Source organism: Natrix helvetica, assembly GCF_964273705.1.
Source record: "Natrix helvetica genome assembly, chromosome: 2".
Classification (NCBI taxonomy): Eukaryota; Metazoa; Chordata; class Lepidosauria; order Squamata; family Natricidae; genus Natrix; species Natrix helvetica.
Window position 1 is genome coordinate 246,790,674 of NC_138552.1, and position 27,951 is coordinate 246,818,624.

Genomic DNA, 27,951 nt, shown 5'->3' on the forward strand with positions numbered 1-27,951 from the left:
CCAAATGGATGGTGATGCCTTATCCAACAGACTCCATAGGAAGTAGGCCTCTAAGAATGCCCAATGCACAGGGTCATTTTAAAATTTCCAGTGGAATCTCTACATTTGTACAGATTTCCACCCGCAAACACTCTTTAATCACATCTAGAAGCATCTAAGCCAGTTTCACATCGTAGATGGACAGTTGGAATAAATTGTTAAATATTACTGATTCCCAAAATGGCTCTGCCAATAGAAGCATCTGTTTGTCTCCATGGTTTCAAAGAACATACATTTCAATGCCATAAAAGGCCTCTTCTATTTCACTGGACAACTATTGTTGATAAAATGCGAAGACTGAAACCCAAGGTCTGAAGGCACCTATCCCAAAAGCCTTCCAATATCTGATACTGAATTATCATTTTTAATGCAGCAAAAGGGAAAGTATTATTTTTTTCCCAACATATTTTTACATTTAATTTCAATGGGAGCGATACTGAATGAAGCTTTTGTTCTGGCTCCACTTACTTTTCTGGGGTGTTGTTCCAGCATATTATTGAAAGCCAAGTATACATTTCGCAAACAATCATGCCTGCCTGCGGTATGTTATAAGACAATACAGATTTTTTTCTAAACTTAAGTTATCAGAAAGTACTAGATATAAAGTTTTACATACCGGTGGCCATACTGCACTGGGAGACAACTGCTGAGGTCTTTTGTTATTCATCAGAACACTCGTTGAAGGTCTAAGAGATGGTTGGGAGATTGTGCTGTCCACAGAATTCAGGCCCTGTGTTGCTGGATCTTCAGTCCCCTCTGCCATAGGGAGTCCCAGGTGCTCATCCATCAATGTCTGAGTGTTACCATCACTCTGGTAATGATCAGGCTCACTGGCATCACTGGATGGCTGTTGCTGATGCAAAACACTTTGTGGATACAAATGTTTGAAGGACTGCTGCTGATCTTGATAGAAATACGGAGGGACTGCTCCTAGCTGTATAAGCTGCATGGAATTACCCCGATCTTGGGAGTATTGCTGAGATTCGTGCAGAGGCTTCTGGTTAGTATCCCTGTGATAGGGAGGAAGTTGTGTTTGCATCTGCTGCTGCTGCTGCTGCTGTTGTAACTGTTGCATCATAGGCTGTATTGGATAATACTGAGCTGTTTGCATGGGGCACTGCCTCTGCTGCTGCTGCTGAGGCTGCATCTCGTGTACCAAGAGCCTGTGCTGTCCTTGATGGGGTTGCTGCTGCTGCAGATAGTATTGATCTTGCTGTAGCTGTGGTGGTAGCAAATGTTGAGAATGCATTTGCTGCAAGTGGGTCTGTCCCTGGTGCATGGCAGAGTGCATTGGGATGTGAGCAACATGTTGCTGGTTGTCATAATAAAGAGGGGACTGGTGTTGCATTAGCTGCATCTGCTGCTTTTGCTGTGCACTTCCAAATCCGGGATGGACTTGCTGTGGCATCTGCTGGTATCTCGGCACATGTTGTTGTTCCACAGGTTTCTGAGACAGCAATTGTCGAAGTGCACTATCGCCAGCATTCTCCATCACTGGAGGCTGCGACTGAATGTTCTGAGACACATTGTTCACTTGGATTCTTAAGTTTTGGCTAGCAAACACCTGGGCAAAAGAGTCTAATTTATGCAAAACTCCACTGGTAATTTTTTGTGATCTGAGGTCATTGCTTTGGGAACAGAGATGGTCAAAGCCATCAACCGGTTCGCTTTGAGCCATTGGATTCCACATGACATGCTGACTGTTTCTTACTGGGAGGTGGTTTCCAGACACCAAATGGGCCCAGTCTGCTTGCCTGGGAGAATCCATTAGCCCAAGACCTTTGGGCCCAACATTCAAAGATATGTTTTCCCTGGCATCATGAGGGAATGAGGGAGAGAGGGGAGACTCTGGAGACGTATGCATGGCTGAAGTTCCATAGTTGTGGTTTGCAGATGCCAGAGGACTCAAATGCTGCTGCTGGTAATATACATTTTCGCTATTGTTAACTATGTGGTTTGTCTTATACGTCTGCTGATCCCCCATTTTCAGCACTTCTTCTCTCAGCAAGAACCATTTAAAACACAATCAAATAATATAGTCCTGCGAGAACTTAAACATAAAACATTGCAAACCTATTTTATTCTTTTGACCACTTGTTCTGGAGAACTGAATTTTTTTTTTAATGGATGGTGAATTCCACTTCGGCCTGGAAAAAAGCCTTTACTGAAACCAAGATATTTGTTGGGCTTTAGTCACCTGTAAAGGAAAAAGAAAGGAATATAATTACGGTCATCCTATATCCCCTCAAACACAGCTGTTCAAAACTTTATTCCTATTTGGGAGTGCTAGGCTGTAATGTCTAGTGAAAGGAGGTTTGTCCCATTTCTGATAGGGCAGGGGTGTCCAAACTTGAGAACTTTAAGACTTGTGGACTTCAATTCCCAGAATTCCCCAGCCAGCTTGGCTGGCTGGGGAATTCTGGGAGTTGAAGTCCACAAGTCTTAAAGTTCTCAAATTTGGACACCCCTGTGATAGGGACAAAGATTCAGGAAGGTGAGGTTTCTTTTCTTCCAAAGATGATATCTTGTTCTTTAGGGTTTCTTAAGCCCTAAACATCAATTTCACAATGTTCCCTACTGAAATATCTCAACAACAAATCTCATTTAGTCACTTAGTGGTTTGCCAATTTCTAGGGGCTCTAATGACATAAAAGAGAAACCAGGGTTATATAAAATCTATGGACCACGGGTGTCAAACTCGCAATGTCATGCTGCTGTTGCGTGACGTTTCACAAAGTTTTTTCGCTTTGCAGAGCTGGGGTGGGTGTGGCCTGTGTGTGACGCATCCAGCCCGCGGGCAGCCAGTTTGACACCCCTGCTACAAACTATGTTGCACACTCATTGAAAAGAATAAATTCATAGTTTAATATGTTCCTAGGAATACCTTTGTTTCTGGAAGTTTGAATAGCTTTAACATTATGCAGCCTATGCTAATGGAGGGCTTGGTTATTTACAGATCATAGTCCCAATGCAGACTTCTTTATAATCTCTAGGAGCCAAAGCCCAAAATCTTGAGGACAAACTTCAAGAAACAGTGGATCAATTTCTTATTGATTTGTGGGGGCGGGAAGAACAAAGAAGAAAACAGTGCATCAGCCTTCTTTGAGAAATGACACACCTCTACCTCCAAATGGAAAAAATGCTGTTTCAGCCACTGCAGTCCTCGTTCAATATATATGCTTATGTGTACCCACACTGAGATAAATCTTCAATATTAGCTAGAAAGCTGGCCCATGATTAAACCGGGCTATATTGGCTATCTATTTAGTAGCACATTTCAAAATGTGTTACGCTGCTTTGGAACTAAATCCCCAACAGAAGTTTCTGTATATGTACAGCATTTTGAGAAGCATTCCTGCTTCTGTTCTGAGAATAACCACATAGAAAGAATACTTTCATGTATAGAAAGAGAGCCTTAGGGGATGCTCTACCAGAGGGAGGATTAGCTGACATTGTTGTCATCTATGGAGGGCTAGGTAAAGACACATAGAGATTCACCGTATTTATACAGTAGTCTAAAGAGCTAAGGATACACAAGCTAAGGGAGAAATCAAAAGAGGAGAACATATCCTCTGCAGCAGCCAACACCCAGATAAAAAGGGATTAAAATCAGATAAACAATCAAACAGAAAAAATACCCTAATCAAGGAAAAACCAAGGAGAAAATCATACACGCACCAACAATTTCAAGCCAAGATATTCTATATAAACAGGGAACAAATCCCACATCCACTAGCACCAATGATGCTACCTAGTGGGATAATGAAATGTCTACAAGCAAATAAGCAAGCTCAGAGAGCACCAAGAATTTCAAAGTCCTTTTAATTTTACAGGCTTTCAACAGGTTGACTTAATTTGTTGTTTTGAGCTACTGATATTTTATACTGCTCTTTATAAAGTACAGTAATGTTTTTATTATTAAATATTTAGTGTTCTTTTGCTGATTGGTCTAAAAGGTATGCATGAAAACAACTATAAGCCATTTCATAAGATAAATATATCAGAACCAAATGGCACCCTAGAGGGCTGAATGGTTCAATATTAATGCATAGTTCAGTTTGCCAAAGACAATAGTAAATAAAAGACAGACTGTTCATCCAACAGAATGTTGGCTTACAGTTCCTTTGATGAAGAACTTTCTTATCCCTCTATAGGTTTGCATGAGTACCTCAATATTTGGCTTTCAAGATCAGGAATGCCGAAGTGGTCATCCTCCTAATTTCCTACAGTCACAACCTCTTTTCATGAAGTTCCTTCTCCCTCCCGGCCTGCACCTCCTTCCCATCCAGGAAACTCCTTAACTATCCCGCACAGGAAATCTTTAAGTAGGTAACTTCAGACAAGATTTAATTACTCCATCAAAACAAAGTCATCTTCCATGCTGCATCCCATACACAGCTAACCCTCTATCACAATTATCTGTGCCTCTCCCAACCCAGTTTCACCCAAAACACAGGAGACACAAAAGTCTAAACCTGGTCTCTCACCTAGGTTAATAATCCATGCTCCCCTCCCTTCCCAACTTGATGACACCTTCAGACTCTGGTGTGGGAATGGGGATGGAGAGCTTCTCTCAGGAAATCAGTGGAGTTATATTCTAATGGTCACATTGTCCCAAGTCACAGTCCAGGAACTGGATAACAGGTTCTTCTACATTTGCTGTAAAACAGCAAAGTCAGAATGACAGTTGGTCTTACCTGAACTGTTATTTTGGGAGGTTTTGCAGGATTAGCCAGGATTGGGTATTATGATGTCCAATTGGCCTCAAGACAGAGTTAAAACTGAAGCCATGCCTCTGTGCTCCTTGCTTCTGGTTCCCAGTTTCAATGAGTCAAGTCCATTGAAAAACACCTGAAAACAAGTCATAAGGAGACACCCCCTACTCCCTGAACTCCCCAACCCCATGGACCAATGCTAGGGCGTGAATCTGGCTAATCCTGCAAACCTCCCAAAATAACAGTTCAGGTAAGACCAACTGCCATTTTCTGGAAGAATTTGCAGGATTAGCCAGGATTGGGACATACCCGTTAAAGTCCCTCAGGGGGAGCACTATTGGTCCTGGGTTCCTCATGTGCTACCACCTGTTGTAACACGCTATGCCCAAACATCACATCAGTCGATGCATAAGCGTCTAACCTATAGTGCCTGATAAAGGGAGACGGGAAAGCCCATGTAGCGGCCTCACAAATCTCCACAATAGGCGCCGGTGTAGCTCAGGCCGCTGAGGTAGCCGCGCTCCTGGTGGAGTGTGCCATGATGCCCTGGGGAACCGGTAGGTGCTGAACCTCATAGGCCAGTGTGATGGCCAATTTGATCCACCTCCCTATGGCAGAGGAGGACACCCTCTTCCCCAAGGAAGATGGGTAGAAGGAAACGAAAAGTGCCTCAGATTTCCTGAGGCTCTCCGTGCACCTCAGGTAAATGCGCAAGGCATGCCTGACATCCAGCCTGTGCCAAAGGCGTTCCCTATCGTGTGAAGGGTCCAGGCAAAAATCTGGCAAGATCACCTCCTGTGATCTGTGAAAAAGGGAATTTACCTTGGGGAGAAAGGTCAGGACGACCCAATTATTGTGGAATGTGCAAAGATCCAATCTGGAGGACAACGCCCCCAGTTCGGAGATGCGACGGGCCAAGGTGATTGCCACAAGAAACACTACCTTAAGGGTCACAGCCTTCAGGTCAACCGTCCTCAATGGTTTGAATGGTGCCCCTGTCATGGCTTGGAGAACCGTAGTGAGGCTCCAAGTTGGAAATCTGTGGACTCCCGGGGGCGGAGGTTGCCCGTGCCCCTCAGGAACCTCTTAACTAACGGAAGCTGGGAAAGTGGAAGGAGCCCTTTTCCCTGAATGATCGTGGATAGGGCTGCCACCTGCCTCCTAAAGGTGCCATGTGAGAGCCCCTTATCCAACCGCTCTTGGAGGAACTCCAAGATGCATGGTACCAAAGCCTCGCGGGGATCCACTCCCGAGCCCCGGCACCACTCTGCAAAGACCCGCCAGGTGGAATCATAGATCCTGGTGGTGGAACCCCTGCGTGAGGCCTCAATGGTGGAGATTACTCTCTGGGAAAGCTAGGCATCCCTCAGGCGTTCCTGCTCAACCTCCACACGGCTAGAGTTTCAGCCACTGTGGCTCAGGATGCACCAGGTTCCTCTGCCTGAGGTCCACATCCCTCCCCGGGATCCTCCATGGATGTGACACTGACAGGCACATGAGGTCCGCAAACCACGCCCGGCATGGCCAGTAAGGCGCTACTAAGATGAGCTCCACCCTCTCTGAGATCACCTTCCGAACTACCCCAGGGAGAAGGGGAAGGGCAGGGAAAGCATAGAGCAGGGCCTCCGGCCATGGAGTTCAAAGAGCATTGACCCCTTCCGTCCCCCAAGTTGGGAACCGAGAGAAGAAATGTTCCACCTGAGCATTCTGCGGTGTGGCAAACAGGGCCACCTCCGGATGGCTGAACCTGGAGCAGATGGTCTGGAACAGCTCCGAAAGAAGACTCCACTCTCCGTGGTCGACCGTGGACTGACTGAGCCAGTCGGCTTGGTGATTGTTCACTCCAGTGATGTGCTCCGCCCTGTGTGATCGAAGATGCCTCTCCGCCCAGGCGCCAAGTACCATCGCCTCAGTACGACGAGCCCTGGAGTGTGTGCTGTCTTCCTGGTTGACATGGGCCTTTGCCGCCCCATTGTCGTTTAGCACCAAGATGTCCCGGTCTCGAACATGGTCCTTGAAGTGCTGCAGTGCCAAGTGAATCACTTGCAGATACAGCCAATTGATATTGTGCTGGAGGTCCATCCAAGTCCAACGGCCTTGCGCCATCCATGACTCCAAGAGAGTTCCCATCCATACAAGCTGATGTCTGTTGTCAGGATGAGGCGCTCTGGCTCCCTGAACTCACAGCCCTTGTGTAGCGCCGGGGAGAGCCACCACCTCAACAACAGCTGCACCTAAGGCCTTTATGGAAAAAAATTAAGCACTCCTAGATAAACCAGATGATCTTACAACAGACACACAGGACACGGGAGGGGCCGGAGCTCTGCTGGCGAGGGGAGAAGGGGCAATACCGAGAAAACTCAGATCACAAAAATGAGTAAGAAAATCTGCTTGATATAAATTGATTGAAATTATTAACTGAATTTATATGCTGACTATATATTGTTATTTAGTATTGAACTTTCTGTAAATGTATACTATGAGTATGGAGGGAGGGGACACCTGCCACACACTGCAACTCCCAAAATTTGTAACCTTTCCATTACCCCTTTCCTTTTTTATTTCTTAAAAAAACCAATAAAACTTTGTTTTTTTAAAAAAAACAGCTGCACCTGCGGTGTCACTGGAACCCTTGCCTTGGACTTGCTGGAGTTGGACCTCTGATGCAGCAGGAGACGCTATTGAAGTGGCCTCGCGTGCAGACGAGTCCAAGGCACCATGTCTATGCAAGAAATGAATTTCTCCAGCAAGCTGGAGAGCACTACTACAGGAACAAAACACTGACATCTAACTTGTCTAACTAAAGCTAACAAACGAACCTTGTGGTCATGGGACAGGAACACCTTCCCCAACCTGGAATCTACGAGAATTCTCAGGTGAAGAATTCTGGTGCTGGGGACCAGGGAACTCTTATCCAAGTTCACTGAAAAACCTAACTGCTGGAGCGTAGACTCTACTAACGAAATGTCCTCCCTCACATGTTCAAATCACTCTGCCTGGACCAAAATGTCATCGAGATAACATTGGATCCTGACAGAGCGCTCTTGGAGGGAAGCTGCCACCGCAGCCAGGATCTTAGTGAAGGTATGAAGCGCGGATGCCAGTCGAAACGTTAAGGCCCTATACTGATAATGCCTACCTAAATAGGAGAACCTGAAGTATGTACGATGGCCACGGAATATGGGGATATGGAGATAAGCCTCTATCAGATCAATGGAGGCCATGAAACCATTACACCTGATCTCCGCCAAAATGGATTTAAGGGAAGCCATCTTGAATCTCCTATGAAAATTTAGAAGTTTTAGATCTAGTATCACCCTCCATTCCCCCAGAATAGAATCCTGACCCTACTTGGTCCGGTGGAACCACCCTGATATCTATGAGGTATTGGATGGCCTGTCTCATGAGATTGTGTTTATCCCTACCCTTGGCGACTGAAAATGTCCGAAAGTGGTTCGGAGAAATGGAGAGGAACTCCAGGCGCAGGCAAATCTGATGGTGTTCAGAACCCAGGCATCTGTGGTAAGCTCAGCCCAGGCATTGGCAAACAAGATCAGTCTGCCGCCTATGGGTGGGGGCGCCATTGACCTATCTGCCCCGGCGGTAGGGACGGCCACCTCCCCCCTGAAAGGGCCTCTTCCCCTAGGGTTGGAACCTAGGTCTATCCCTCGGGTAGTGTCTATCCAACTGCCTATCTGACCTTGAAAAATACCTGCTTTGTTGAACTTCCTGATCTGACTGACGATAGAGCTGCTTCTGAAAATAAGGTGCAGACTTCTGCTCCTACTTCTTTGCGGGCATGGGCATGACCTTATTCTTATTCTTGTCCTCAATGAGGATTGGGTCCAACGGGCCACTGAAAAGGGAGCCCCTAGCATAAGGTGATGAGGCCAGGTGCCACTTTGCCTTGTTCTCACCCCCGCAGCCACAGGAGGCATCTGGAGGTCACCGAGGAGGCCATCGCCCGGGAGGCATACTTTGTGGCATGCAGAGTGGCATCAGCAGAAAATTGAGTGACAGCAACCATCTTGTTGAGATCCTGATGAGTACGCACCTCCTCTGGCGGAATCTGCTCCTGCATCTGTTGGAGCCAAAGGATAGTGGTGCGGCTGAAGAACGATGCTGAGGTAGCTGCCTTAATGGCCCACACGGAATACTGGAATGTTTGTGAAGAGTCAATTTCGCCTTCTTGTCATCGGTCTTCAAGTAGTCAGCCACACCGCTGGACACCACTGTAGATGTGGAAGCCAATGCCACCACTGGAGGGTCCACTGTGGGCACCTGCAACACCTCAGAGAAACTAGGTTCCATGTTAAAGAACCTCCTATCACTGCTGCTGGGGTTGGGAAATGTCCCTGGCTTTTCCCACTGCTTCTTAACTACTTCCAAGAATAGCTTTAAGGGCAGGGATTTCCTCCTTCGCTGGAGGAGGCTCTGAGTAAACCATCCCTCTTCCTTGGCGCCTTCCGTGGTGCTCTCTGTCTCACCCAGCTGCGCTCTGGCTCTAGCCTTGCGCAGCAGAGATTTGAACAAATCCAGGGAAACAAGCCTGAGAATGCTGGTGTTTCAGGCTTTGAGGGATCCTTATCATCGGACATATCTACTTCTCTCTGAACCTGATCCCCAACCATGGAACCTTCACCAGCCAGAGAAGGCGAAATTGGTCAGTGCATTCCTGAGGGGGAGGGTCTAGGCCTGGCCTGAGCAGTGTTCCCTCCCCCAGTGGCCTTGCCACAGTTGCAGGACTTGCAGTCCCCTTCTGCAATCCAGTAGCAATTCCATGTGAAATTGCAGAGGAAATAAACCTCTGAATGCTTGCAGGAAGCTGCTCCATGTCTCTAATGAAGGAATCCTCCTCCTCAGCCTGTTCAGAGTCATTGGTCTGTGGAGCCAAGGACAGCCTAATGGGGCTATCCCCCTGACCCCCCTGCATTGAAAAGGATCCCTCAGGTAGGGCCCCTGTTCTACCATGGAGAAGGGGGAAGGGGAAATATCCCCTACATATTCCCTAACATATAATGGGGAATCCCTCCTGGGAGGTGTCCTAGACCTTGATCTAATAGGCGATCTGGACCTCAGGGGAGAACTAGGCGTACCCCTCTGTTCAGCCCTGGACACCTGCTTTTCCAGGGCCCTGTGCCTCCTCTCTTTGTCCCTCTGTAAAGCCTTGGAAGGCTTCCCAGCAGTCATGGTCTTGCCCAGCCTTGGAGAGGCTGTGGGTCTTTCTCAGGCCCCACTGGAAGGCCCCTCCCCAAGGGACAATGGGGGGAATCAGGCCTCTCTTCTCCATCTGCCATAGTACCACATCGGGCCTCCTTCGGGCTCAGCGCACCCGACCAGCAGCAAAAGACAGCTTCCCCCAGTCACTCATGGCTTCCGCGCGATGATCGCAGCTGCTGGTAGACCTTTCCGGCCCCTTTTCAAGCCGCGTGACTGCCGGCAGCACCATGTGGCACTGCGCATGATCCTTGATGTCCCACACCGCTCCGGGCCTCTTGGCCTCGCCCTGGGTCCGCAGGGCCTTGCCGCAGCCGCCGCTGTGGAAGGAATTGCTCCCCGGGATGGCAGGTATGAGATCAAGGCTCCGTAGCAGTCTCTGCCTCAGCCCATGCGGCCCGCCAGAACACGAGGCCCAAAATGGCCACCGGAATGGCATCCCGCCTCTAATAGCACCGACAAACAATTTTCAAAACCCTTACCGGCGGCCGGGAACAAGCCACACCAAGGGGAGGCTTCCAGGAAGCAGATGGAGGCAAAAGGGGGAAGGCAGGTAGGAAGAAATTGCAGGATGGCACTGGATTGTGTTTGGGAATCTCTGGAACCAAAAGCAACTTGTCCTTCTTCGGCCAGACAGAGTTGAAACTGGGAACCAGAAGCAAAGAACACAGAGACGTGACTTCAGTTTTTTAACTCTGTCTTGAGGCCAATTGGACATCATAATACCCAATCCTGGATAATCCTGCAAGTTCCTCCAGAAAACAGAAATTTCCTCTAACAATGTCAGACAGGAATGAATCAAATCCAAACTAAAGCAAGGCTTAATCCTAGCAGCCAACCTCCTGGACCTCCTACAGTATATGCTATACCTTCCTGCAAGACTCAGTTTGCTTCATCTGCTGGTGAATTCAGGCTCTGGTGTATCTGGTGAAAAGGCTATCAATAATACAAAACTAATCTGAGATCATTAAATGTAAAGGAACTATAATTATGGTTCCCAGGTATTGATTAAATTCAATATCCAAGTTACATATTCAGGGAAGCCAAATGAGATCTTTTAAAGTGATTTAAAGTGATAAGTATCCCTCAACAAGGGAGTGAGCCAGTGTCAGCTTTCTGATGCCCTATTTTAATTGCTAGATGTAAGGCTGAATCTTTCCTCAACCCATCATCGACAGTTGATTGAAAGAAAAAAATGCCATCATGAGAATTGTTTTTCATTTCTGTGTTAACCTCATGTCTGGATCTATATCTGTGCAGAGTTTGCTTATAACAATTTGTTGATACCCTAGCTTAGCTTTGTTAAGTAGACCAGACCAAGAAATCAACTCCGCAGGATGCCTACAATATTTTTATTGGAACTGATAACCATAATGGAATATTTCAAGCCTGATTTTTCTGTGCAGTGCCTTCTCTTCCTCCTTGTAATTCTGTGAATTAGGGAGGTGACCGAGTGCTTCCAGATGTTATCTGGACATTCTGCACTTGAGTGCACATGGTGAGTTAAAAAAATGGACCATGCTCTCATTTTGAAGCTATCTAAGCAACTTCATTCTAGTCAGTAATAATGATGCTTATTTAACACGTCTGAGTAGTTTTTGCAGAGACTGACAATTCAAAAACCAAAAAGATCAAAGGACCTAGAAATGTTTGGCCTTGAGGAGATTTGGGTGGCCATGACAGTACTGTTCAAATATTTGAAAGAATATCACACAGAACAAGGTCAGGGTCTGTTTTCCATCATTTCAGGGTAAAGGACGTTGATTAATAACATTTAAGTTAAAGAGGAGCAGATTCCAATTTGAATGTTACAAAAAAACAAAGCTAGCAGTACAAGAGCAGCTGTTGCTTGACAGAGGAGATCTGTTGTTTCTCACCACCACTGCCCGTCTGCAGGATCGTCCTCTGCCTTCATGAAGGCAGGCAGATCCCTATCTGGTTGACCATTTTCCTCAATGACGGAGAGGCCCCTGGACTCTCAGCCCCTGGACTCTCCAAATGTTCCAGGGGAGATGTGCCATATCTGTCAGATAGTCCCGGTTCCAACTCCTCCTCCAAATTGGGATCTGACAGGACCATGACAGGTGCTGGTGAGGCGGCAGTGTCACTCCTCTTGATGGATTTCACTGGGCAGCGGCTATTTACCTCAGCAAGTGGAGTGAAACAATGCTGGGGGCAAGGCATCTGTTTCCTTGATTTGCATTCATTCATCAACTTCTGTGCCTCTTGCCATGAATCTTCTTTCCCGACTATATACTTTGGAACATGGCTTATGCCTTGGCCTCTGGATTTCAGAGATTTTGCCTGTGCCTCATGGACTTGTTTTTGCCTTACAAAATGCCCTAGCCTTGCCTCTGCCTTGTGGACTTGTCTTGTCCCATGGATTCATGTTTGGTTTGTTCTTGGACTGAACTGTGAACTCCCGGGAGATTGTGTGGTTGTTGGCACGGAGATTTCGGGGGAAGACTATTGGGGGCTTGGAAAGCCTCAGTTAAAACCTTCACCCCACTAGTGATGTGTGCATGTGTGAGCGAGATCAAGCAACAGGATGGTGGATTCTCTTTCACTGGCTTTTTTCTAGTGAAGGTCTAGGCCAACTCACCGCAGCCAATTTGCCATGGGACAACTTTCAATGGGACAATTTAATGTGCGATAACTCAAGAGAGGGACAACTGAATTGCAGGAGGCTTTGTTTTGCTTTGTATGTGAGTAAATGTAAAGTTAGAAGTTCTCGAGTTTGGGGTGAGCTGCCATTTGTCCCTCTCTTGAGTTATCCCACATTGAATTGTCCCATTGTGGATTGTCCCATTCGATTCTAGAGAAGACTAAGCAGGCATTTGTCAGAGATTATTTAATTTGGATTCTTTCACTTAGCAATAGATTGGCCTCGATAACAAAAAAGGCCCCTAGGATTCCACCATTCTTCTTGCACACTAATAATTATTGTAAGGTATGGTGCAAACAACATTGTTTTGCAGCCTTACTGTTTTCCCAACAGATACAACCTTGGGTGTAAGCTATCATATAAACTTGCATGCACAAGGACATGTACGTGCATGGGTGAGAGAATGTAATGGTTCACTTGAGCCCAGACACACGGAGATGGAGATAACAGTTCAGTGCACTTTGATTAAATCAAAACGGAAAATCAAGATAGCAAGTCTTTTTACGAGAGTTGTAAAACTCACTGAAACCGATTAGAAAGATTAGGACAGGGTATGTATATTAAGTTGCCTGTAAAATTCACTAGATATAGATTCAAGGGATGGGAGGCAGGCGAGACAACAATTTTCCTGTGCACTGCTTGGAGAGTCTAAGCAACGGGTTAAAATCAGTCTGGTTGCCCTAGGACTGAGGAATCTTTTTCCTTGGCCACACCTCCTGGTGTTGCTTGGCCCCAGAATTTTTCCTCAGTCTGCCCATTCAGGAACTGTTTTTGTGAGCTCCATCTTCTTGGACTCTCCTACTACTTATCCCTTTTTTTTCCTTTGTCCTTGTTGTTGTCCTTATTTGTACTTTTTACCCCCTAACTTAGTGTAGGCTATTTAGATTTAATTTTTTCATTCCTATTTACTCTCCATCGTTGGCTTTCTCCTTGGGACTTGAGGTAGGCGTGGTGGTGGTGAGTGCTCTGCTTGCCGCGCCGCCTTTGGACAGCAGCGGAGAGCTGCCAAATCAGCTTTAAAGCGCAGCACGGCAGCAAGGCTCCCAGCAGCTGCCGGCGGTTTGCTTTGTTATTGGTTTTTTCTGATTTTCTTGCCTTTGGGAAGGCGCAGCGTAGAGGTGTTCAGCTGCTTTTAAATGCGCAGCCGACATCTTCTCTTCCTCCTTCACCCTCGCACCGGAGCGGTGGCCATTTTGGAAAGGCTTAATTTTGCACCTTTTTCAACCGGCTTTTACCGCTCAGCCACGCTTTAGCAGATAGCCGCAGGGTGGTTAGCTGGCCCTATTTCGGGTCTCTGGCTGGGTCACTGCCACCCACAACGTCTCCCCAAGCGGTGCTGGTGTCTTGGCCACCTGGAGGGCTGCTCATTTATTTCCACTGACTCTCCCTGCCTTATATCTGCCTGGTCTTGCAACCTCGGCTGCTTTTCCACCTTCTCACCTCCTGTTTGAGAGGCTGGATTTTCATTGGACTCTTCGCCAAGACATAACCAAAATTATCCCAATAATAGTCCCAATACTCGGCTGATGCCTCCCTTAATGTGGTTAAATTGGCTTCTAGGGCATTAGCCTCCAACGTGACATCCCGCCGCCTTGTGTTTATTTATTTATTTATTTATTTATTTATTTATTTATTTATTTATTTGCACTTCTAGACCGCCCCCTCTCCCAAAAGGGACTCGGGGCGGTGTACAGTCCACACAGCAAATACATCATCCACAGTAAAATTCATTAAATAGATAAACAGATGAATAAATAAATAAATATGGAGGAGGTTAAAAGAATTAAAAGAACTGTACAGCAAGAATATAAATATGGCTTTAAAACCCCTAAAATCAATTAAATTTAAAACAATACCCTTAAAATACCAGTTAAAAATATATTTCCAGGAGGTAACAGTTATAACAGTTATAATTATGCCAGGCCAGCTAATCGGAACAGGTGAGTCTTCAATTTTTGTCGAAAGGAGCGGAAGTCCGTGGTGGTTCTAATATCGGGGGGGAGGTCATTCCAGAGGGTTGGGCCCATCACAGAGAAGGCCCTACTCCTTGGTGCCGCCCGCTGGCATTGCCTAGTGGACGACACCTGGAGAAGCCCCTCCCTGTGAGAGCGAATTGGCCGCAGGGATGTATGTGGGAGGATGCGATCCCGCAAGTAACTAGGTCCTGTGCCATGGAGCGCTTTAAAGATGGTGATCAGAACCTTGAAATGCACCCAAAAAACCACAGGCAGCCAGTGCAGCTCGCACAGGAGTGGTGTTACGTGGGAGTATCTGGTACTCCCCATGACAACCCGTGCGGCCGCGTTCTGGACTAGCTGCAGTCTCCGGGCGCGTCCCAAGGAAAGCCCCATGTAGAGAGCATTACAGTAGTCTAGGCGAGACGTCACCAGCACATGAGTGACCGTGCGTAGGGCATCCCGGTCCAGTAGGGGGCGCAATTGGCGCACCAGGCGAACCTGGTGGAACGCCCCCCTTGCCACGGCTGCCACATGGTCATCCATTGACAGCCGGGCATCTAGGAGGACACCCAAATTGCGCGCCCGTTCCACAGGGGGCAATTGCTCGTCCCCTATGGCCAGCGATGGAGTCAGCTGGCTGAACCGAGGTGCCGGTAGCCACAGCCACTCAGTCTTGGAAGGGTTGAGCTTGAGTCTGTTGTCCCCCATCCAGACCCCGACGGCTTCCAAACACCGGGACATCACTTTGACAGCCTCGTTGGGGTGGCTTGGGGTTGAAATGTACAGCTGGGTATCATCAGCGTACAGATGATATTCAACCCCAAAACCACGGATGATCTCGCCCAGCGGCTTCACATATGCGTTGAACAGAAGGGGCGAGAGGACCGACCCCTGCGGCACCCCACAAGAGAGTGGCCTCAGGGTTGACCTCTGCCCCCCTGTCAACACATATTGCATCCGGCCGGAGAGGTAAGAGCCGAACCACCGTAAAACGGTGCCTCCTACTCCCATCCCCTCCAGCCGGCGCAATAGGATACCATGGTCGATGGTATCAAAAGCCGCTGAGAGGTCTAATAGGACCAGGATAGAGGAACAACCTCTATCTCTGGCCCTCCAGAGATCATCAACTAACGCGACCAAGGCTGTCTCTGTGCTGTGCCCGGGTCGGAAGCCAGACTGGCGTGGGTCTAGATAGTCGGATTTATCGAGGTGACGTGGAAATTGCTGCGCCACCACATTCTCAACAACCTTCGCCAGGAAGGGAAGGTTGGAGACTGGACGATAATTAGCTAGCTCCATTGGGTCAAGTGAAGGCCTCTTGAGTAAGGGCCTCACCACCGCCTCTTTCAAGGCAGTTGGTAAGGATCCCTCACCCAATGAGGCGTTCACCAGGCCCAGAAGCCAGCCTCGTGTCACCTCCCAGGATGCCAGTACCAGCCAGGAGGGACACGGGTCCATTGAACATGTGGTGGGTCGCAGCCGTCCACGCAACCTGTCTAAGTCCTCGGGGGCAACAGAGTCAAACTCCTCCCAGAGTGGTCTCACAAGACTCGCTGTTGACGGCCCGTCCAGTCCACTGGAGGGGGCCCATGCGCTTCGGATCTGAGCGACTTTGTTCTGCAGATATTCCCCAAACTCCTCTGCTCTTCCCTGTAAGGGTGCCCCCCGCGTCTCTTGCGACAAGAGGGAGCGGGTCACCCTAAACAGAGCGGCAGGGCGGTTATCCGCAGACGCAATGAGAGCGGCACAATGTCTGCGTTTGGCCGCTCTCAATGCCACAAGGTAGGTCCGTAAATAGGCTTTTACCTGTGCTCGGTCAGACTCGGAGTGTGAGGACCTCCACCTGCTCTCTAGACGTCTCCTATGGCGTTTCATCACCCTCAACTCCTCGGTATACCAAGGAGCCCGGGTGGGTCACTGCCGTAGGAGAGGTCGCAAAGGCGCAACCCGGTCCAAGGCCCCAGCCGTCGCCCTATTCCAGGCGGCCACTAGGTCCTCCGACCGAGCGCGGGTCAGGGCTACAGGTAGTGGCCCAAGCTCCGTCTGGAACCTATCCGGCTTCGTCACTGGCAGGCAGATCAAAAGAACAAGTGGAAATTGGCTTCTGCTCTGTTTAAGGGGACCAAATTGTTTGGGGAGGTCCTAGACCCCTTCTTGATCGAATCTAAGGATAAGCGTAAAGTTCTGCCTACCTTGAACAAGAAACAGGATCGTAAATCCACTCCCTATTTCATGAGGCAGTCCTTTCATTCTAATGAGCCCGGAGGATCCTCCTCCTCTTCCTCGAACACACCAGTCAGTCAGTCAGTCAGTCAGGAGGTAGGTCTGAGGACAGGCAGTCCTTTTGGGACAGGGGTAGGCAGAAGTTCAACTACCGCAGGTCCAACCACTACGGGGCTTCCAACAGGCCCTTCTGCAAATCCAAGTTACCATCAACGGTCCCCTCCCATTGGGGGTTGGCTTCAACTGTTCGCCCCCCCCCCCAATGGGAAATGACCACGGAGGATGCCTGGGTCCTCCAAACCATCAGGGAGGGACTTTCGTTGGAATTCCTCTCTCAACCCCCTCAGAATTTCGTTTGCTGCCCAACCCCATCTTGCCCTCTCAAGAGGGAGCTCATGACCCAGGAAATTCACCATCTCCTGGAGATCAATGCCATGGACCAGGTTCCACCTGACCAGGAAGGGAAGGGATTTTATTCCATTCTCTTCCTGGTACCCAAGAACTCGAGGTGGAGGGCTATCTTGGACCTCAAGAATCTCAACTGTCACATCACATACAGGAGGTTCAAGATGCAATCTCTGCAGACTATCCTAGCAGGGATCTGCCAGGGGGACCTCCTGACGTCCATCGACTTAAAGGAGGCTTATCTACATATCCCTATTTGACCACAACATCGAAGGTTCCTGCGGTTTTTCTACGCCAACTGACACTATCAGTACAGGGCCCTTCCATTTGGCCTGTCATCGGCACCCAGGATCTTCATAAAAGTTCTGTCAGTAGTTGCAGCGCAACTCAGGCACAGGCCCGTAAGTCTACAATGTTACCTGGATGACATTCTCATCCAATCGTCGTCCAGGAAACAGGCCTTACTGAGGTCTCTCCGGAGTCACGGGTTCTCTTTGAACCTGGAAGAGAGTCATCTCACCCCACTACCAACCTTCTCCACCTGGGGGTGGTGATGGACACCTCAACCTGCAGGGTGTTCCTTTACAGGATAGACAGTTCAGTATCCTGACCCGCAAGGTACTGAGCTTGAAGTGAGTCTCCGTGCTACCCATCTCACAACTGTTGGGGAAGATGATCTCCTGCATCTCGGTCGTCCCCTGGGTATGACTCCATTTCAGAGAATTGCAGTGGATTCTCCTGCCCCATCAGAGAGCCAACAGGAGCAACTCATCCATGACGGTGCGGCTTCCCCCGATCGTGAAGAGATCTCTCAAGTGTTGGCAATCAACAGCTCTACTGAAGGGACACCTGTTCAAGGAAACTGCGAGAGTGGTCATCACGACAGACGCCAGCCTTGCCGGCTGGGGGGCACACACTGGACATCGCGTAACTCAGGGCAAGTGGTCTTCAGCCGAAGCAGCTTGCAACATCAACTTCTTGGAGCTGCGGCCAGCGAGACTCGCCCTGCGACATTTTCACTGGGACATTCTGTATCAGCACGTCCTCATGATGACGGACAATGTGGCCACCAAGGCATATATAAATTGCCAGGGCGGCACCAGGTCCAGGAAACTCATGGCAGAGGCGGAGGCCCTGGTCAGGTGGGCGGAGCATCACGTTGCATCCATTCGCTCCGACCACATCTTGGGAGTGGACAATACTCAGGCAGACTGGTTGAGCAGGACCACCATAGACAATGCAGAGAGGTGATTGGATCTGGTCCTGTTCTGCCAATTGTCTCGTGGATTTGGCACCCCCGTGATCGACCTGTTTGCCACCCGAGAGAACATGCAACTCCAACACTTCTTCTCCCGCTTCCATTCGCCAGGGGTGAAGGGGATGGATGCCCTTCGATGCAGGTGGCCTCAGGGACTGCTGTATGCCTTCCCTTCTCTCCTGCTGCTACCACAGGTCATCTGCAAAATCATCGCGGAGAGGGTGGAGGTCCTCCTCGTCGCACCTCACTGGCCTCAGAGGTCCTGGTACGCCGACCTTGCCAGCCTGTCGGTGTCCACTCCATGGCGAATCCCTCAAGACCAGATCTCCCTCAGCCAGAGGGCCATTGTCCACCCAGACCCCCAGTGGCTCCAGATGGCCGTCTAGCAATTGAGGGGGACCTCCTGAGGAGAGAGGGCCTGTCAGAGGAGGTGGCACATACCATCCAGGCGTCCAGTCGCCCTTCAACAACCAGGATATACGACTCCACCTGGTCCACCTTCGCCAAGTGGTGTGACAACCTCCAGCTTGATCCAGTCACTGCACCTGTTTCCCGCATACTGGACTTTCTATAGGAGGGCCTAGACAAGGGTCTCGCCCCCAACACCCTTCATCGTCAGGTGGCAGCACTATCCACCGTTTGGTCCAGTGATCCGACCCAGCCCTTCAGCAAAATATCAAGGGTTCTCTGCTTCCTTAAGGGCGCCTCCAACTTACGCCCTCCGGTGGTTCACTGTTATCCCACCTGGCAATTATCGGTGGTCCTACAGGCGCTTACTTCACCACCCTTTGAGCCTCTATGTACAACTTCACTTCGACACCTCAAGACTTCCTTTCTTGTCGCAATAACATCTGCGAGGCACATATCGGAGCTGACGGCTCTATCGGTCCGGGAGGACCTCTGTGTCATTCATCCAGACAGGGTCGTACTGCATCTGAACCCTGCCTTCATCCCATACCTTGTTCCACAGAGCGCTCCAACCACCCAAGGGAACGTGTTTGGCATAAGTTGGATGTCAGATGGGCCCTGCGGATATACATCAAGCGTTCTGCAGACTTCCGCAGGTCAGAGGCCCTCTTACTTTACTTTACTTTATTTCAAACTTTTATACCGCCCCCTCTCCCAAAAGGGACTCGACTCTTTGTGTCATTCCAATCAGGCTCCTTGGGTAAGAAGGTGACATCTTCTACAGTCGGCAGGTGGCTGAGAGAATGCATTGCAGCTGCATATGAACATCAGTCCAGGGCAGTACCTCGACACATTACCACTCATTCCACAAGGAGCGCTGGCTACCCAGGCTACCATTGATGATATCTGCAGAGCGGCCCTTTGTCAGGAACTATAAATTGGACATGTATGCATCGGCCAAAGCTTCGTTCGGCAGGCAGGTTCTCCAGTTGGTTGTTTCCATGACCAAATCCCGGGACTGACCTTCTGCAAACTATCTGGAAGAAAATCAGCTTATCCAAAAGACAAGATTACATTACAGTGATGACTGCTAATATGTCAGAAACCCTAAAACATGGTGTACAGTAGAATTGGCCTGTATTTTCAAGGGAATACATATCATACGGTACTTGACTGAGAATCATGGCGGCTGAACAAAACTGGAAGGTAGATAGTTGGGGAAAGATAGAGTTGGACTCTCAGTCGAACTGCAAAACTGGCAGTTGCAGACGCCCATTAACAACACTGCATTTCCAAGACACTTCTGCAGCAAATATAATTTATATCATATCTTTATGCTCTGGGAGCATGATTAATAAATAAGCACACAGATTAAATTTAACATAAATACTCAAGTTGTCTAATAAATAAAACCAATTTGATGCAGGAGGAGACTGACTTCTAATCCTTAGGCATGGAAATTGGCTGGATGACCTTGAGCCAGTCACTATCTCTCAGCCCAACCCACCACTGTTGTGGGGAAAATAGGAAAGAGCACTATATCCTTCCTTGTACAGAAAGAAGGCAGGATATAAATACATTCAAACATAATAAATATATGAATCAATAAACTCAAGCATAATTCTGGCATCCCAAAAGTCCTTTTTCAAGAGGCAACTTTGTTTTTCTAAAGAAACTTCTTGGATGAGGAGCAAAACATCTTCAAAGAAAAACCAGAAAGTCCAATTGCCACTTGAAAAAGTCCCACTTTGGGACAACCATGACTTGGTTGACTGAGAATCTGCATAGACATAAATCTGCTGAAAAAGATATATGTTAAAAGATTTTCTACATATTGGGAAAATGGGGGTCCCATCTACAATTTCCAAGATGATGTTTTCCACAGTCTAGGAATTCGGCCAGCTTGCCAAAACATGGCCTTTGACAACAGGGGTATATTGAGAACGGTTTCTGCTGTTAATCTTAAGAAGAACCTTATGGGTTTGTAAGCAGAGAGATCATCCCTAAGATACTCAGACTTTAAGCATACGAAGCCTCAAAAATAATACTTTGAATTGTTCTTGGTAAACAATTGGCAACCTATAAAGAACTTTCAGTAGGACTTCTTTCAGGCATCATATGATCCATGTACCCAGACCCAGTTAACTCTCTGAATTGCAACCTTCTGTAGCAAGTTCATCTTCAAGAGTTTTTTCCCCTGAGGTCAGCTCTATACAGTATTGTAATCATCAGAATAGGATGTTGCTAAGGGGTGGATAAATATAACCAAATCTGACTAGATCAAGAAGACACACAGCTAGCACACCAGAAGCTATGAAAAGCACTCCTTGCTGTTGTCTGTGAATCCAGAGTCAGCTAACCAATCAATAGGTTTCCCATTCAGTGTCTATAGCATTTCTTAAACTGATTTTAAAAACAGGCATCAAGGAAATAATAAACGGAAGAGCTTTAAACATGTATTTTACCCAGGCCTTTGGCAAGGGAACGAGACACCTTGCTTCAACATTTTTGCCATCATTTATCTGTATTTTAATTGATTTTAATATCATTTCTTTCATTGCTGTGAGCCAGCAAGAGATGTTGGAGTTATTGTAATAACAACATAATATAAGAGAAAGGACTGGAGAAGGTAAACAAAATGGGATACTTAAAAAGATGGTGGCAACCCAGGAGAGCCGAGCGGCCCAAATTATAATCTATGGATCGCTGAGCTCCAAGCTAGCCGGCGATTGTGCTTTGAGACCGGCGAGAGGGCCCTGGGAAGGAGTGCAAGGCCCGAGGGAGGCCCGTGAGATCCGAGGCGCCGAAGGGAAGAAGGGAAGGAGAGTGAGGCCTGAGGCGCCGGAAGAAGTAGAGAACGGAAAGAACGGTGGAAGGGCTGCAGGAGGCCGCAGGGAGGCCGATGCAGCCCTCCCGGGCCCAATAACAACGAATGTGGATTGCCAAATGGACGGAGGACCATTCACAACCATGGCAGGCCATGGAACGGAGGCTTGGAACATCAGAGGCCCATGCAGAAGGTCAGACCCAGTGCTTTGCTGTGCTCACCACTACCCCCCCACTCATTTACCACCTACTTACTATGGGATATTCGCCCTACCGCCTATTATGACCTACCATCTACTACGAACTATTTCTTAGCTGCAATCTTTTATCCATCAACTGGCTATTTCATCTTATTTCCATCAACCATCATTTCCATTCTGATGCGGACTATTTTCATCAGCCTATCCCCTTGCCTGGACTATCCTCTTGCCAGGACCATCCCCTTAGTGGGAATTGCGGCTGCTGATGCATACTAACATCTACAGCACCCACTTGATGAACTTGGCCCTGTCCAATTATGTTATACACGAGGCTAGACCTGCTACAGCTACGAGAGTCCCCCCTCTCGCAGTTATGGCCTCCAGCCCTTTCGAGGGCCCACCTTGAGGACGGGTTCATTAACCCAGAGAGGTGGAGGAAGCACTCGTTGAGGGGTTTTTTAATTAATTGTTTTTTAAAAATTGTAAGGGGTTACAGGGATGGGGGGGGGGAACAAGACAGGAGGGATGGGAGAGCCAGGCACCTTGGTGTGGTCGAAGGAGGAGGGAGCGGAGTGGGGGAGGAGAGGGAAGATAGCATTCCTGTGCAGGGCTCTTTGATACCAACGGTCGTGGGGAGGGGCAGGTGCGAGGACAGATTAAGAGCGCGTAGTCGGTTGGGAGACCGGGGTTTTTGGTCATTCCCGGTCGTTTGTACCAACCCCTGCATACTAGGTGGTCAGGATCTACAGACCCAAGGCCTGAGACTGCTGTTATGCAACGCGAGGTCCGTTGTTAATAAGGCCCCCCTCATTCACGATCTAATTTTGGAGGGGGAGCCGGACCTCGCAGGAATAACCGAGACCTGGTTGGGCCACGAGGGAGGTTTACCCCTCGTGGAAATGTGCCCGCCAGGTTATCGAGCATTTCACCAGCCTCCGGCCCAGGGAAGGGGCGGCGGGGTAGCAGTGATTATCCGGGAAGACTTAGAGCCGAGAGAGTTCACCGTGCCACAGACATCCGGGTGTGAGTCCCTTGTCGTGAGATGGGGCCCAGGGAGGCAGTTGGGCCTGCTGATAGTATACCTGGCTCCTCGCTATACATCAGCGGCCCTGCCTGAACTCCTTGAGCTGATCTCATCGGTGGCGGTTGAGACCCCCAAACTTTTAGTGATGGGGGATTTTAATCTGCCGTCGATGGGAGAAGCGTCTGAGGGGGTTCGGGAGTTCATGGCTTCCATGACAGTCATGGACCTGACCCAGTTAATTCAGGGCCCTACCCACGAGGGAGGCCACACGCTGGACCTTGTCTTTGTCTCTGGCCACTGGACGAGTGATCTGGGAATAGGGGATCCAGCTATTATTCCCCTGTCATGGTCGGATCACTCACTTCTCCGGCTTGACTTCCCTGGTGCTACCCCCCGCCGCGAGGAGGCGGAACCGGAAGGTATTAGATGGTTCCGCCCCAAGCGCCTGATGGAACCAGATAGGTTCCAGACGGAGCTTGGGCTACCTCCTGTGGACCTGACCCGCCCCCGAGTGGAGGACCTGGTAGACGCATGGAATAGTGCAACTACCGGGGCCCTAGACCGGGTGGCGCCTTTGCGGCCTCTCCTGCGGCGACGAACCACCCTGGCCCCTTGGTTTACCGAGGAGCCAAGGGTGATGAAACGTCACAAGAGACGCCTAGAGAGTCATTGGAGATCCTCCCGTTCCGAATTTGACTGAGCACAGGCACGAGCCTATTTGAGGACGTACCTTGTGGCATTAAGAGCGGCCAAACGTCAACATTGCGCCGCTCTTATTGCGTCCGCAGATAACCGCCCTGCCGCCCTGTTTCGGGTGACTCGCTCCCTCTTGTTTGAGAGACCGCGGGAAGCCCCTTTACAGGGCAGAGCAGAGGAGTTTGGGAAATATCTACAGGACAAAGTCGCTCAAATCCGGATGGGATGGGCCCCTTTCAGTGGTCCAGTAGAGACGCCCGTGGCGAATCTTGAGGGACCGCTTTGGGAGGAGTTTGACTCGGTTGCCATCGAGGATTTGGACAGGTTGCGTGGACGTCTGCGACCCACCACATGTTTATTGGACCCGTGTCCCTCCTGGCTTGTACTGGCATCCTGGGAGGTTACGCACGACTGGCTCCTGGGCCCAGTGAACGCTTCGTTGGGTGAGGGGTTTCTACCGGCCGCCTTGAAAGAGGCGGTGGTGAGGCCTCTGCTCAAGAAGCCTTCCCTGGACCCAACGGACCTAGTCAATTATCGTCCAGTCTCCAACCTTCCTTTTTTAGCGAAGGTTGTAGAGAGTGTGGTGGCACAACAGTTCCCACGTCACCTGGAGGAAAATGATTATCTAGACCCGCGCCAGTCCGGCTTCCGACCCGGGCACAGCACGGAGACGGCCTTGGTCGCATTGGTTGATGATCTCTGGAGGGCCAGAGATAGGGGTTGTTCCTCTATCCTGGTCCTATTAGATCTCTCAGCGGCGTTCGATACCATCGACCATGGTATCCTGTTGCACCGGCTGGAGGGGCTGGGAGTCAGGGGCACCGTTTTACGGTGGTTTGGCTCCTACCTCTCTGACCGGACGCAACGTGTGTTGGCAGGGGAGCAGAGATCGACCCGGAGGCCACTCACATGTGGAGTGCCACAGGGATCGGTGCTCTCGCCTCTCCTGTTCAACACATACATGAAACCGCTGGGCGAGATCATCCGTGGTTTTGGGGTGGGATATCATCTGTATGCTGATGATACTCAGCTATACATATCCACCCCGAACCACCCCAATGAGGCCGTCGAAATGATGTCCCGGTGTTTGGAGGCCGTACGGGTCTGGATGGATGGCAACCGACTAAAACTCAACCCTTCCAAGACGGAGTGGCTGTGGCTTCCGGCCTCCCGGTTCAACCAGTTGCTTCCATCTCTGGCCATCGGGGGCGTGCAACTAGCCCCCATGGAACAGGTGCGCAATTTGGGCGTCCTCCTAGATGCCCGGCTGTCCATGGATGACCATGGAACAGCCGTGGCAAGGGGGGCGTTCCATCAGGTTCGCCTGATGCGCCAATTGCGCCCCTTATTGGACCGGGATGCCCTACGCACAGTCACCCATGCGCTAGTGACGTCTCGCCTGGACTACTGCAATGCTCTCTACATGGGGCTTCCCTTGAGATGCACTCGGAGACTACAGTTGGTCCAGAACGCGGCCGCGCGGGTGATTATGGGGAGGACTAGATACTCCCCTGTAACACCTCTCCTGCGCGAGCTGCACTGGCTTCCTGTGGTCTACCGAGTGCGTTTCAAGGTTTTGATTATGATCTTTAAAGCGCTTCATGGCACAGGACCTAGTTACATGCAGGATCGCATCCTGCCCCACACATCCCTACGACCAATTCGCTCACACAGAGAGGGACTTCTCCGTGTGCCGTCCGCCAAACAGTGTCGGGGGGCGACACCCAGGAGCAGAGCCTTCTCTGTGATGGGCCCAGCCCTGTGGAATGACCTCCCCCGTGACATCAGGATTACTTCCGATCTCCGCTCCTTCCGTGTACAGCTGAAGACCCACCTCTTTCAATTATCTGGCCTGGCTCAACCGTAATTTTTCTTACTCCTCCTGACTGTCTTTTTACATTTTAAATTTTAATTGTACATTGGGTTTCTTACAATTGGGGTATTTTAATGGTGATTTTTAACTATCTAAATGTTGTAATTTGTTACCTCCTCCGTGCACGTGCATGTGTGTTTTTGTATATATGTATGTTTATGTGTTTGTACACATGTTTTATGTTCTATATGCTCCATTGTACGCCGCCCCGAGTCCTGTCTGGAAAGGGAGCGACTAATAAATTCAAATTATTATTATTATTATTAAATTATTATTATTAAAATACAAAGACCTGCAAACAGAAATTGAACAACTGTGGCAAAAAAAGCAGAGGTAGCAACAATAGTGATAAATAAGCACCTTGGGTGAAATCCCAAAATATATGGAGCATCTCTTGAACACCACTGGTGACAAAATCACCATCAGTTGATTGCAAAAGGCAGCTTTACTCAGAACATCCTGCGATGAATATCTGTAACACCATGGGGAGGGCAGAAATGAGCAAAAAATGGGCCATACCCCCCCCCCCAGCAGCAGGCTATGTATGCAAATTTTTTGACAAAAAAAGGGCCCGCTTTTGCGAAAAACGGGCCATTTTTTGCTCATTTTTGCTCTCACCCCCCAGAGCACTCGGCAAGCCCCCCCCCCCCCCGGCGGCTATTCATGCCTTTTTTAAAAAATCGGCCTGTTTTCATGAAAAACGGTCCGTTTTGGGGAGGTTTGGGAGTGCAAAACCTTTTTTTCCCCCTTTTGGAAAGCTCTTTAACTGATTGATGAGAATTACATTGATCAAGTGCTGTGCCAGCAGAAACACCTACCTATCTACTGTATTTCTCTCTATCTCTATTTCTCTCTCTATCCCTGTATCTACCAACCAATCTACTCAATCACTCTCTCTCTCCCTATCTACTGTATTTCTCTCTATTTTTCTCTATCCAACTAACTACCTACCTACCTACCTACTCTCTCTCTCTCTCTCTCTCCCCCTTTATCTACCTACCTACCTACCTACCTACCTACTCTCCCTCCCTCCCTCCCTCCCTACTGTATTTCTCTCTCTTTCTCTCCCTGTCTATCCCTCTATCTATCTACCTACTTTTTTTTAAATTTTCCCCTTCAAAACCTTGGTGCGTCTTGTACTCCGAAAAATATGGATTATAACAATTAAAATGTGATTGATTTAGAGAAGTACAAAAAGATCCAAGGACAAAAGAGAATTTTAAATGTCATTTATACTTCTTAACATTTGTGAGGATTATGCTGTTTTATCACCTCAGTAGAACCATTATGAAACCAAAATGAGGAGGGGGGGGGAAATATTCAACTATCATCTTCAGAAACAAAGAAAGGAGGTATAAATAGTCATCTATTACAACCGTTTGTTTAGTGACTGTTCAAAGTTACAATGGCACTGAAAAAAGTAATTTATGACCAGTTTACACTTACCAGCATCCGCATGGTTGCACGATCAGAATTGGGGCACTTGTTAACTGGCATGTATTTATGACACTTGTTGTGTCCCAAGGTCATGTGATCACCATTTGCAACTTTCCCAGCTGGCTTCTGACAAGCAGAATCAATGGGGAAAGCCAGTATTCATTTAATATAATTGGATGATTCACTTAACAACTACAGGGATTAACTTAACCACTGGACTAAAGGCCACAAAATGGGGCAAAACTCACTTAACAACTGCCTTGTTTAACAATGAAAATTCTAGGCTCAGTTGTGGTCACAAGTTAAGGACTACCTGTAATACAAAACCCTGCAAGAAAAGATACTCTGCAGAATCTAGTTAGATATGAAGCAAAACTCAAAACAAATGTTACATGTTTGACACTGATGTCTATGCATGTTTCTCAAACACTTGAATCAATTCACTATATCAAAAATGCAAAATATAATTGTGTTATTAGCAGTGGTAGGTTGTAATTTAGTTTACTACTGGTTTGCTCGTGCACACAATCGCGTGACATTTCTGCGCGAGCGCAGAAGCGTCTAGGCAGGACTACCAGTTTGCCAATCCAGAGCAAATCGGCAGCAACCCACGTCTGGTTATTAGGCTTCTTGAACTGAAAGTCCCATTTTAAAAAAGCAGGCCAATCTTGTTTCACACTTAGGTTTGATGGAATTATACACAATATATCTATACTTCTTTGAAGACTTTTATATACTGTGTTTCTATTCTTGAACAGACTACAAAAATAAAAATAGCTATGGTCTGTATTAAAAGACAAAAAAAATGAGCTTAAAACCCTGAATCCTTTACAACCAGAAGAAAATTTTAAAACCAATGTAAGCAACAACATATACACTACTCAGGCATTTAAAAGATTGAAATCAAGCACGTAATAAGCTTTCTAGGGTCGTCCACCTTTATCTACACCGAGCAGCACAAATCTAGATTTTCCCACAATCTCTCCCCAACATGAGATCTAGAATAT

General features: G+C 48.4%; 1 protein-coding gene across 10 annotated transcripts in view; it reads right to left on the bottom strand.

The window, feature by feature from the left end:
- Positions 1-27,951, bottom strand: part of TRERF1 (transcriptional regulating factor 1) — a 110,648-nt gene that overhangs the window by 27,390 nt on the left and 55,307 nt on the right. For all 10 annotated transcript variants that reach the window (XM_081945536.1, XM_081945540.1, XM_081945535.1 and 7 more), the window contains exon 2: positions 656-2,236. In XM_081945536.1, the coding sequence (XP_081801662.1) occupies positions 656-2,023 (1,368 nt within the window). In that variant the 5' untranslated portion in view covers positions 2,024-2,236. The remainder of the gene's footprint in view (positions 1-655; positions 2,237-27,951) is intronic.